The 12,203-nt window shown below is 41.9% G+C and overlaps 2 protein-coding genes across 2 annotated transcripts in view; one reads left to right on the top strand and one right to left on the bottom strand.

The window, feature by feature from the left end:
* ctr9 (CTR9 homolog, Paf1/RNA polymerase II complex component) overlaps positions 1 to 5,148 on the top strand; it is a 10,180-nt gene extending 5,032 nt beyond the window's left edge. Inside the window, exons 13-23 of the mRNA XM_035682314.1 lie at positions 41 to 130; positions 223 to 371; positions 452 to 568; positions 660 to 805; positions 915 to 986; positions 1,442 to 1,577; positions 1,716 to 1,868; positions 1,959 to 2,107; positions 2,192 to 2,285; positions 2,394 to 2,506; positions 2,587 to 5,148. Of these exons, the coding sequence (XP_035538207.1) occupies positions 41 to 130; positions 223 to 371; positions 452 to 568; positions 660 to 805; positions 915 to 986; positions 1,442 to 1,577; positions 1,716 to 1,868; positions 1,959 to 2,107; positions 2,192 to 2,285; positions 2,394 to 2,506; positions 2,587 to 3,019 (1,652 nt within the window). The 3' untranslated portion in view covers positions 3,020 to 5,148. The remainder of the gene's footprint in view (positions 1 to 40; positions 131 to 222; positions 372 to 451; positions 569 to 659; positions 806 to 914; positions 987 to 1,441; positions 1,578 to 1,715; positions 1,869 to 1,958; positions 2,108 to 2,191; positions 2,286 to 2,393; positions 2,507 to 2,586) is intronic.
* Positions 4,121 to 10,950, bottom strand: eif4g2a (eukaryotic translation initiation factor 4, gamma 2a). Its single transcript, XM_035682315.1, has 19 exons — positions 10,845 to 10,950; positions 9,771 to 9,896; positions 9,539 to 9,641; positions 9,318 to 9,449; positions 9,161 to 9,227; positions 8,908 to 9,059; positions 8,399 to 8,509; positions 8,134 to 8,316; positions 7,876 to 8,017; positions 7,610 to 7,773; positions 7,403 to 7,510; positions 7,106 to 7,210; positions 6,914 to 7,018; positions 6,612 to 6,827; positions 6,251 to 6,509; positions 5,913 to 6,117; positions 5,588 to 5,796; positions 5,386 to 5,507; positions 4,121 to 5,279 (listed from the first exon to the last, which is right to left on the bottom strand). Exons 6-19 carry the CDS (start codon positions 8,989 to 8,991, stop codon positions 5,214 to 5,216), a joined length of 2,079 nt encoding a protein of 692 aa, XP_035538208.1. The 5' UTR covers positions 8,992 to 9,059; positions 9,161 to 9,227; positions 9,318 to 9,449; positions 9,539 to 9,641; positions 9,771 to 9,896; positions 10,845 to 10,950; the 3' UTR covers positions 4,121 to 5,213.
* Between the last annotated feature and the right edge of the window lie 1,253 nt (positions 10,951 to 12,203).

The following is a 12,203-nucleotide window of genomic DNA, read 5'->3' on the forward strand; positions in this document are numbered from 1 at the left end:
GTGTGAAGGGAAATAATAGAGCGTGTTTTTTTGTCTTGACAGGAAAAGAGACACCAGGATCGAGCCCTGGCGATATACAAACAAGTCCTGAGAAATGACTCCAAGAACCTCTATGCCGCCAATGGCATCGGTCGGTTGAGCTTTATTCGTTCTTTTTTAAAATATTTTAAATAGTTCTATTGTATGAGTATGAAGTATTAAACATACATGTCTTGTGTCTAGGTGCCGTCCTGGCCCACAAGGGCTACTTCAGAGAGGCTCGTGACGTGTTTGCGCAGGTGAGGGAGGCCACAGCAGACATCAGTGACGTCTGGCTAAACCTGGCTCACATCTACGTCGAACAGAAGCAGTACATCAGCGCTGTGCAGATGGTGAGGGGCCTCACTTGTGATTACTTATAAAAATGGTTGTCTTTGTTCATGTTTTTTGATTGTTTTATTTTGCTCCACAGTATGAGAACTGCCTGAAGAAATTTTACAAATATCAGAACACGGAGGTGCTGCTGTACCTCGCAAGGGCGCTCTTCAAATGTGGGAAACTCCAAGAGTGCAAGCAGATGCTGCTGAAGGTAACAAGACGCGAAAATGAAAGGCTTTTATTTTATGCTACAATATGAGGTGGGAGTATAACTTTGTTCTTCCGATGTGTTTTTCAACAAGGCCCGCCACGTGGCTCCCAGCGACACGGTGCTGATGTTCAACGTGGCCCTGGTGCTTCAGAGACTGGCAACTCTTGTGCTGAAAGATGAGAAGAGCAACCTGAAGGCTGTACTCAGTGCTGTCAAAGAGCTGGAACTGGCTCACAGGTACTGGAATTAAACTTGATTTAGCCCTCCTCCTCCCAGTCTGATCCCCGGGCTGTCCTGTGCCTAATCCAGCAGTTTCATTTCCCTCTTCCTCCTCCTCCTCTCCCAGGTATTTCAGTTACCTCAGCAAGGCCGGAGACAAGATGAGGTTTGACCTCGCCCTTGCTGCATCTGAGGCCAGGTCAGTCTCAATTTACTCTCATCACAGCTTAATACAATAGTGAATAGTAATTAATACAATAGTGAGTGGTTTTGTTTGTTTTTAAGAAACAGAAATAACTACACAAATACAAACTATAATTCCACTTATGTTTTTTATTATTCCACCCATATTGTCTTCTAACTGTGTGTAGGTTTGTTTTTCACTACAAATGCAGTTTAAGTTTATTAAATTTAATTAAATACATTAAAACATACATTACTCTTTGACTTTGACAAAGTCTAATTTCCCACTCAATGCAGGCACTAAAAGTAGTTTTTGTAAAGCTAGTATCAGCAGATATTAATAGTTTGCTGGTATATTGCTCCATCTCTACATTTTATTGTAATGTTTTACATGGGGCTTGTGCTGGAGTTGTGTTGATTTAGTGCAGGTTGTAATATCAGTTGGGGCTTGGGTGTATTGTGGGATTGCAGGCAGTGCTCTGACCTGCTGAGTCAGGCTCAGTACCATGTGGCGAGAGCCAGAAAGCAGGATGAGGAGGAGAAGGAGCTTCGGGCCAAACAAGAACAGGAGAGGGACCTGCTGCGTCAGCAGATGATGAAAGAACAGGTACTTATGGCGCTCCCACAGTTTTTGGAACTGTAAAAACTTTTTGGTAGCAGCTCACCATGACTAGGTTTTTATTTTAAGCTACAAAAAAAGGCTTCTCGTTAATTGGTTGGCTTGTCCCCCTTTAAAATTCATTAGGAGGCAAAGCGGAGCAGAGAGGTGGAGGAACAGAAAAAGCTCCTGGAGCAGAGAGCTCTGTACGTGGAGAAGACCAAGAACCTGCTCACCTTCGCAGAGGGATCAAAGGAAATGGCGAAAGAAAAGAAGAAGGGAGGCAGTGGTGGTGGACGTGTGAGTGTTAGCACTGATAGGAGACTCATTAACAGACTCTTAAGCTGCACTGAATGCAGTGGATAAATACTTCTTTTCTTCATCTCTAAGCGCAAGAAAGGAGACATGGATGAGTTCGTCAACGATGACTCTGACGAGGACCTGCCACTGAGGAAGAAGAAGAAAAGGAAGGGCGGCAGTGGCAGTGAGCAGGAGGAGGGCGAGGACGGAGAGAAGAAGTCGCGCAAGAAGAGGAGGAGGTGAGTCTGCTGCACTGTGGTTTATTTATCACTGCTGAACAAGTCACATAAGATACTCAGAGTAAATGTTGCCCTGCATTTTAGACCTGCCAGAGGAGGAAATGACAGTGATGATGAGGAAGGAGGATCACGACCCAAGAAGCAACGTAAACCCAAAGAACGCAAGAGGATTGAAAAGGTCTTTTGAGTTTTCTTGGCTTCTGTTCTTATATCGTGGTTAATGTTCCTTAAGTCCTTCTGAAATATGTTGCCAGGCCTAAGTTCTGTAAATTTTTCTCCTTTTTAGTCCCAGCCTGAGCGTCTGCCACCGTCTCTTAAAGGAAAGATCAAGTCTAAGGCCATCATCTCGTCTTCTGAGTCCTCTTCAGATGAGGATGGGTTGAAAATAGCTGAAGACAGGTATAAAGTATAAACTTTTTTTGCACTGAAATAAGTGCTGAGAGCATTACTAGATCAACAGAAAACTTTCTCTCATACAGACACCAAAGAGACAGCGGCTCGGGGTCCGATGAAGAGGGCGGAGGACACAGGAAGCGCATTGTGTCCGACAGCGAGTCAGATGGAGAAAGGAACCGCTCTGGCAGCGAGGCGGGCAGCCCTGTGGGCAGCCCGGCGGGCAGCCCAGCGGGCAGCCCTCGGCACTCGGTCTCAGAGGATGACGACTCAGGCAGCGACCGTCCAGTGAAGAAGAGGAGGGTGCAGCGGCAGTCCGACTCAGAGCAGTCAGACAACGAGAGCAAGAGGAGTCGGTCGGGATCAGATGACGAGTCACGGCGCGGTTCGCCCGTTGCGGCGTCTGACCGAGGATCAGACAGGGCATCGGAAGCGGGATCAGACAACGAGGGCTCCCCGCGCCGCTCTGACAACGCCTCTGAACCTGAAGGCTCCAACAATGAGGACGACAGCGATTAAATCTTCCTCACAGACTCGTCCCGCGTAATGATGACAAAACTCTCCACATTTGCGTTTCTTATTTTCTATTAAAAGCAGGGATTTCTGTCCGTATATCTTGGAGTTAGCCTAGAAGAGGTTGTAGGTTGTTTTGTTTTGTTTTTTTGGGCACAGCATTATGGTGTATTCCTCACTCCTGGTGTGGAATTGTCTTCACAGATGCAGTTTTGTTAAACATGAATTTGAAGTGAACTAAAAAGGTGTAAAACCTCTATTTTCTATCTCACATGGTCAGACACTGACACAAAAATGGAAAGATGCTTCAACAAAATGTCAAATTGAAAAGAGAGAACAAAGAATTGTGTAAGATGTGGATCCTCTGCTTCTGTATTTCATTCTGGAGCAAATAGAAAATGCTGTCAACTTTGATTTTTGCTGATTATGATTCTTCTTGTGTCCATTCTTCTAACTTTGTTTAGTAAAAACACTTCAGCAGCAAACTTAAATCAGGGTGTCCTTAACATTTTTACAATTTCTTGTATAACTTAACTGCAAACATAACCTTAAAGCTGATACGTGTATTGATTTCAGTCTTCAACTTATTGAAAGTTGTCATAATTGGCCATTTGTTAGGAAGTTTAAACAAGTTAGCATCCCTTTATATAACAGTAATATGGATCTCAATCAGAAATAGTCTGTATTGTAGCTCACAGAAGTCCTCCAAAAGCTAGATTGGTATCAAGTGTCACTATCTCAGTACATACTGACAAGATGTTACGCAGTGTTTAGTCATTTTGGTTCCAAAGTTTAAATGAGCACCTCAATTTCCTGCACTTATTTGGAGCCAAGCAGCTTCTCTGCTGTCTTTAGTCTGGTTAGGTAGGCTTGAGTAATCTAAAAATCATGAGTTGCATTTCTTGTTGCATACATTTTAGAAATGTGCAGTCTCATCGACAGTCAGCCCATCTGTTAGGTGTCACCAAATGGCAGATCATCCACCCCAAAACAAGTGATTTTAGGAATAAAAATGTATAGCTTTTAAATGGCACCTTTATTAAATTTTTCAAGATGGGCAAGTAAAAACAACAAATTTAGGGGAAAGAAATCGTCAAGACAATGAAATGAACCGTTAAACTTTATTCAAGGTTGATCTGTAGTTGTACACTCAAACTTCCTGTATATAACATTACAGTGACACTCCAAAAGAAGGTTTAAGTGTACATATACAGTGCATTCTTTATAATTTCATGAAGATAAAAAGACCATTTAAAAACTTGACAAATATGGCAAACTGACGTAAAATTTCCACACATGGTGAACAACTGTAGCACAGGAAACTAAGCTTTGGCTGTCTCAATGTTAAAACCGAGACATTCAAGTATAGTCCGAGATACATTAGAGGTATATCCATATGAATTGATAAATTAAAAAGGCCACACAGATTCATTCCTAACAGCACAGAAGTTTTGTACATAAAAAAAAAAAAGCTCCTGATTCATTAGACTAAATGGTAACTGAAATCACACTGTGCAAACAAAACAGGCCATTATTGTTAGACATCATCAAATCCAGATTATTATGAATTTTCAGACACAATGGTCTGCTTTCAAGCACAAGAAAATTATAATCATGGCAGCACAAAACAGCAACTTAGGATTGTTTAAACAAATCGAGGAAAGTGTATGTTACTATTGCAACGACTCATGATGTTGAGCAAAGTGCATCTAAAAACTGATTAACAAATGTAGATAAAACAATGAGAAAATTCTCTTTGCAATATGTTAGAGTCTCTTCTCTTTTGTAAACAGTTTTTAAGTTAATCGTTATGGCAGCACTTGGTGACTCCTACCAGATGTAAAAGGTGATAAAATGGGTCAGGTTTCGGTGCTGGCACAGTTTCCTGCACAATACTGCCTACTGTTAAAGAACATAACCCAGGATGATTGAAATGTATAAAACTGCTGTAGGACATCAAATAAGATTGATAATCAGAAAAGGAAAGCATAAATATAAGATGGTGATGATGCTGGCTTGATCTGGCAAACATTTCATAGTGGAATGAAGTGTAACAGTGGTTGGAAAATATTTATAAACAAGAGGAAGAGGGAAAGAGTTGGGTTGAGAGAGGAAGGGGCATATTATGAGGACGAAAAAAAAAAGTTAAAGAAAAAAATCTTTCATTGCATCCTGATAACACATGGCTTTAGCCTGTTCCTCAGTAATCTTCACCCTCTGACTCCTCTTCTTCTGCAGTCTCCAGCCAGGTCAGCCACTGGTTCACCTGCACCATTAAAAACACAGTATCACCATTAGGTTCAGTTATTTTGAGCAAACCAATTATATGGGAGTTCAACACAAGTGGGATGCATTAATGTACATAAAATTACCTGAAATAATGCTTTTCCCTTCCCTGGATACTCCTGGGTGACATCTTCTTTCCATGAAAGGAAGGCTTCTTCTTCAATTATTTCCATGTCATAAAAGTTTACAAAGTAGCGCAGCAGCATGCCTAGAAGGACAAAAAGAACCGTTAATACCTTTTCTCACTTGGGGTTAAAGCTGCTGTACTGAACAAGTGCGTGTACGTACCTTTGGGGAAACCCTTGGCATTGCAGTGGACCTGCAGGGCGTACATCGCACTGACTTGCAGGTCGATGTGATCGTGTAGGAACTTCTGCATCACTGGCTTGAAAGACAGCAGCAGTTGCTTCTCGTCATCCAGCTGCTCTTTGCTGGGTGCCGCGAGCTGCTCTTCATCATCGTCGGGGTTGATCTCATAAGCAATGTACTGCAGGAAACTGGCAGGCAAGAAGACAATCAATATGAAATACTTGAATATCCAAATCTATTGTTGAGGGTTAGATTAACCAACACAGTATTGGCTGATCGTTAGAAACATTGTTCACTGCCGTACCTGGTCATGAGAATGTTGACAAAGCCTTTGTCGGTGTGGAGTTTAGGAGAGATGTTGTCTTTGATCCACTTGTAGATGGACTGTGGAGACGGGTCTACTTTGATCTGTTTCAGAAGCTCCTTCTCCAGTTTCATGAGGGGGAACAAAAAGCTGAGGCCTTTGCCCTCCAGAATCTCCAGCATCCTGTCCTTGTTTTGGTCAATTTCTAAAGGAGGAGAAAAACATACCCATCAGTAGCAGCAACAGATTGATATTTAGAAATGAAAACTTTTCTTAGAACGGCTTCATTGAAATGAATGACATGCGGTATAAATATGTCAGAGTGGGTTCAGACATACCAGGTAGCATCTTCTGCATGTTGACCTTGCTCTGCTGGAACAGGTCAGCCAGCCAATCACGGTCCTTCAGTTTGACCATCTGCTGCAAGCAGAGCAAGAACAATGGGAAATGTGCACCATTCTCCAGCTGGTGAGCCAAATCTGCAATGCTGACCAAGTCAGCAATGATGGCGCGAGCTGCAAACTGTGCCAGGTAGGACTTCACCAGTGGGACTTCTTCCTCGATCTTAGGACACTGGTCCAGAACACCCAAAAAGGCCTGTCAAATAAATCAGAACAGTTACATATCGATATTCAGATAGCAAAAACATAGTCTCAGTATTTTATATTCTGATTTTTATTTTTAAACTACAACACTGACCTGCATTAGGTTTTCACCAGTGACAATGCCCTCAGTGCAGAGCGCATGGATCAGGGTGCTTGCATGTTCCTTGTCCTCATCTGAACGATCAAGGGAGTAGACCACAATCTTGTTCAGCATCTCAGACAAAAAGTGTTTTGGAGCCTTCATCTCCCTCGCAGCATTCACTGCCTCGTCAATGTTCTTGTTGTTCAGGTAATCTGCCACCAAGGTCTCCTACAAAAGGAAAGTACATTCAGATATTGTTTGCTAGACACACAGTATATTGTGCATGAAGGAAGCACAGAGTATGACAAACTTACTGTCATTTTGCGCAACTCTTCCTTTGTAGGAGGAGCCTTTTTATTGGACTTTGCAGGTTTTTCCTGAATAGGAGGAGGGTTGATTTTCAGGCCGAGCTGCGGAGACTAAACAAAGAAATCCAAATTAATACATGTTGCCTGGAATTACCAGTTTAACAGCTTGTTTTAAGTAAAGTAAGTAAAAAATGTTACCTGTCCTAGTGGGGAACCTTGGGAAGGAATCACAGTCATCTGTGGCTGCAGCTTCGGCACTTGTTTTTTATTCAAGATGAACGACTGTGCTGGCCTCAGACTGATCTGAAGGGGGGAAGACAACAAAAAATAAAATACCGCACACATATTACTCCACATTTCATGACTGAAGGTATTAAACATAATCCAGCAGAAACAATAGGATTTATTTAAAATGGAGCCCAGACTACTCCAACATACAAAACTCAAAAAGCAAAGACAATCATAATCTTAGTTTATAACTGCAAGTGGTTGTACCTCATCAGCATTGACCTTGCCCTTCTTGCTGAAACGTGGAGCCATATCCTTGGACTGCATCTGCACCGAGTGATTCTGTTTGTGGTTGAAAACTGGTGAATTCTGCCCCTTTAAAAAATAAAAAACACATTTCACAGATTTAGCAATGAAGACAATGAATTTACCATTACAAAGTACTTAATTACACTGTAGATGTACTCCATGTACCTGGTTTGGTTTTATGAATGGTTTGCTTCCCGCTTCAAACTGAGGCTGGTGTGAACCGTTGCCGTTCGCAATATGGCCATTGTAGAGCGGGTTTGTGCGGTGACGTCCCATGGTAGGGGAATAGTGGTCCTGAATGACCCCTGGCCCTGTGCCGATGCCGCTTCCTACATAAAACAAGACGACAAAACATTAAAACGTTGCTAGAGGGGATCGATACTTAGTGTCATGGCAGTAGTGTAACAATCTCTTTATCGCTCGCGACATACCAGGCATTTGTCCAAACATATCAGCCAGCCCACCGAGAGTTTCCCTGTCAAACTTGATCCTTGTTGGCAAGAAGGAGGAGTTTTCCATGAAGAATTCATTCCGCATACCATCGTTTGCAGGTGGAATAAAAACACCCAAGTCCTGCAACACAGTCAAAATTTAAGCATGTGCACTACTAGACCTGAACCCCATTATTATTATTATTATTATTATTATTAAGCAGACCGATCATCCCAAAGTGGACCAAGCAGACTAACCTTTACTGCATCCTGACGAACTTGGTTGATTGTCTTTGGTCCGTTGTCAACATGAGCTTTGCGAGGAGACCAGTTGTTCTCCCGCAGCTCCACTGTATTCTGGAGCAGGAAACGAATCCTAGCTGGCAGCTCCTTGTTGGTTGTTAAGGAGTGCATGCGACCAAAGTACTGATTCATCAAAGACTGGAAAGAGAATGTATGTTAGTAAATGGAACAAGGGGAATTTAAGACAAGACAAGTATTTGCGTGTTCTCCACATACTCACCCTAGCCTTTTCATGATCAAGTTTAGGTCCCACTGTTTTCATTATCTGACAGAGGCATTCCAAATCTTCACCCATATCCTTGAGTTGGACTCTCTTCTTCTTATCCAAAAGCTTAAAAAGAAAAGAGAAATATTCAATACAATTTACTTTGATTGCTTCCAAAAATGTTGAGGTGACTGAGGACATTTAATTGTTGGGATGCTTTCAGAACGGCACTTTAAGCCGATTTAGGGATCACACAAATTGAAGATCGGGTCGGTCATCATGGAGAAAGATAATTTATGTTTAGTCACATTCCCAAGTTGTCAAATACCGACGCTTTGGGTTACGGCACATGAAAAACCAAGTGGCTTGGTGCGAGTCCCAGCAGGTTGTGCTCATCAAAAGCAGAGGTATTTGACAGCCTGTGAATGAGACATTGCTCTCTTTCTCCAGAAGGACTAACAAACCCTCTAAGAACACAACATAGTTCAGTGACACCTAAACACATTTTATTTAACAGAACGTACTGTTTTGATGCACTTATGAAGGATAGATTCGTGGATAAGGTTGAGTTTTCCAAGTTCCCCAATGAATTTGATGTTGCCCAGCATCTTGATCTTTGCAATAGCACGCTGCTCCTCCTCCTCAGAGGTGAGTGGGCGGTCATCTTTTTCAAAGACTACAGGGGGAAAAACAAGAACAATTTAAAATATGGAACAATTAAACACATGACCAAATGTATTTTGTAACTGACCACATGTATAAAATTAATTCCCCTACTTTCAACATTTCTGGCACGGTTCTCAAACTCATCCTGAAGCTTGGAAATCAGAAGCCTTCTGAAGGTCTGGAAAACACAAAATACCAGAAAGTTAGCCAATATTGTTGTGCAATCCAAATGTTGAGGGAAAAAAATAAAAAATAAAAATACTCTTACGGTATTCTGCTTTTGTTTTTCTTGAGTTTCTGTTGATGGGTCTTCAAAGTTTGGTGCATCCTCTGCCAGGCGTAGACATAGTTGAGCGTATAACTGGCTATACTTGGGCTCTTCGAGGGCTTTGTCAACAATCTAAAGTAAGAGAAAAAGAAAATTACAAATGAAGTGCCTATTTTAATGGGTTATGAGTCAATCTAAGGGCAGTAAAAGAGAATACTCACCAACAAGATGATTCCTTTTAAGACAAGTTTGGAATCTACACCCACATTGAGGAGCTCCAGGCATAGTTTGTCAAACTTCTCAGGAGTCAGCTTATTAAGTATGCTAATGAAGAGGAAGGACAAGAGCTTAAAAAAACAAACATTCACAGACAATATACAACATCAATTCAACTAATCTCATTTGAAATGTTCTATCTTGATCAGCTTAATATGGATTTGAATGGAAACATACCCTCTCACTTTCCTGAAGATTGCATCATTTTGCCCTTTCTCGTTGGAGGAGTTGGCATCTCGTCTAGTGCGTCGAGAAGGTAACCATCTCTGAACGCTAGAACCTGGGGTTTTCCCCAGGAACTCGCTATAATGAACACAAAACAGTCAATGTTACAATACATAAACAATTATAGGGAAAACATAACCTTATATCACAAGTATTTAACCCTGATTACTTGAGGTACAAAGGCCAATTAACCCGTACAGCAATGCCACTAAACACTAAAATCTGCTTGATAGTTAAATCTGATTTTAATCACTACGCAGATGTAACCATATGAGAAAAGGCAGGTTTCACAGACAGTGACACCATCAGATACTCTATTGTTTAAATCCTTCAGACGTAATAAATGGTCTCGACATGTCTGCTGTAAGTATGTTATTATGGGGTGTCCATTTAAACCCAAATTGCAAATATGTTGCTCCGAGCCAAACTGTGATCGTTACATGACTCGTCATGGTACATGTTCAAGTCATTTGAGAATCACAATTACAGTGAAAAGACCCTTTTAGTTAACATGCTGCCAGCTGTTGTATCAAAATGACAACTGCCAATGCAGGTCATGAAATTTCAAAGTAAGAGCTGCAAAATATCTACTCTCCAAATAAGAAACTTTATCCTAAAAATAAAATAAAACAGGAAATCACTACCCAAACAGGGTGTACAGACATAACCAGTATATTCGGGGACTAAAGAAGCCACAGACAACAGTATCCCCCAGATGTGTCGATGTAAACAAAGAATACATATGTGTGAATGCAATTAAGGCCCAATTTCAATAAAGACTAGTGTCTAAGTGTACCAAGTGAAAGGACATTTTAAAACAAACAATCACCTGTTGCCGACAGTCTTGGGATAGTGCTGAGGTGCACCCCCACCTCCTCCCCCCACGCTGTGATGATAAAAAAAAAAAAAAAAGGAAAACGGTTTTAACTTAATATAATGAAATGTGAGCCTTAGCCTTTATGTGAGCTGTTGGAGATATTTCTCAGTATGAATAAGTCATGTGTGAAACGGGCGAGTCTTTAATACCTGAAACGAGAAGGACCCCCTGGTGCGACGACACTCTCCACTTTGGCGGCTTGACAAAAGTATCTGAAAAGAATGATGTTCTGGGAATAGGACAGGAAAGAGCGACCTGCAACAAGAGACAGACAGACAGAGTTACACAGGAGCAAACTACCTGACAGCACAAACACACGAAGAGGCATCGAGCACAACCGAAACACGATAAACATGTGACACGGTAGCTTTAGTTTGTTCATCTATTTACGAGACTCCCGTCAAATGGCTGAGCACACGAGCGCCTACACGTGTCCGTACAAGTGGATGTGAAAGTGGGGCAGTGTTAGCCTAGCTACGTGATAGCATGTTACGTCGGCGGTGTTTGCGTCGACGTTTTTGTTTCCCCCAAAAATCGTTGTGTTTTTCCACGACCATAACCCCGACCCGCCGTCTCCCGCGACTGCGAAAACATTAGTTGACGTTAAACCGGGTTAAACCACGCTCACCTTGTATAACCTGAACCTGACCCAAATATCACGGAGGGCAGCGCGACAGGAAACGACACCGCGTTACGATGTCGACACCAGACCTGGATTAGCTAACGTTACATGTGCCTCGATATAATTACCCGGACCGGTTTCCAGCCGCTTCAGGGTGATTAGAAACCGGTCCGGGTAATTATTCCGGAGAATCTGGAATAAAATAAAATAAGTACGTGGTTCCTACGCATGTCGCCTAATTATATGATTTACGAAAAAAAAAAAAAAATTTAAACGTCGTGTTTAAAACGGTAATTAACGTAACACGCACATTTATTATAATTCAACCGAATCGGTATGAATCCAGATAGAATCTAGCTTTAATGTAAAGCAGTAATTAGTCCCATCAGCTGGTTTTATGAGGTCTTTGTTCAGACACCGGATGTCCACTCAGCGACATCTTGAGGGGTTTTGTTCTGTAGGCCGCCGGTAAGCTAACGGCTAACGAGCTATAAACAACTCCTTTTCTCGATCATAAAAAACAATTCGGCTCAACTTTTCTACATCAGCGAAGTTGGCAAACGCCCAACTTAAACATCCACGTATGTTAAACACACAACGCTCATCAACAAAGACGAACTTCCGACCCGATCGGGCAGCTAGCCGTTAGCCGACTGTTAGCCTGGCGAGAAAAACACCGACGTATCTTACCTTTACAAAAGGGACGTCAGTGTAATCGTTGTCTTGTCGACAAAGAGATAAGAAAATAAAAAAATAAATACAGATTTAGAAAAGAGTTCAAAAAGTCGCGGTTAAACCCTAGAAAGGTTGAGTATTATCGTCAAAAAAGAGCAGAAAACCCGACGGACGAGCGGCGGTAGCAACCGGCTGCACCGAAGAAAGAATG

This window comes from Morone saxatilis, unplaced genomic scaffold (genome assembly GCF_004916995.1).
Source record: "Morone saxatilis isolate NCDOM2014 unplaced genomic scaffold, NCSU_SB_2.0 Contig11, whole genome shotgun sequence".
Classification (NCBI taxonomy): Eukaryota; Metazoa; Chordata; class Actinopteri; family Moronidae; genus Morone; species Morone saxatilis.

What these genes read in the sequence shown, in the direction of transcription:
- eif4g2a (XM_035682315.1), bottom strand. Translation starts at nt 8,991, where the DNA reads ATGCTGGGCAACATCAAATTCATTGGGGAACTTGGAAAACTCAACCTT. An exon ending in GCAAGGTCAATGCTGATGAG is followed by an intron (nt 7,211 to 7,402) that starts GTACAACCACTT and finishes TCCCCCCTTCAG; the next exon opens with ATCAGTCTGAGGCCAGCACA. An exon ending in CATGCAGAAGATGCTACCTG is followed by an intron (nt 6,118 to 6,250) that starts GTATGTCTGAAC and finishes CTCCTCCTTTAG; the next exon opens with AAATTGACCAAAACAAGGAC.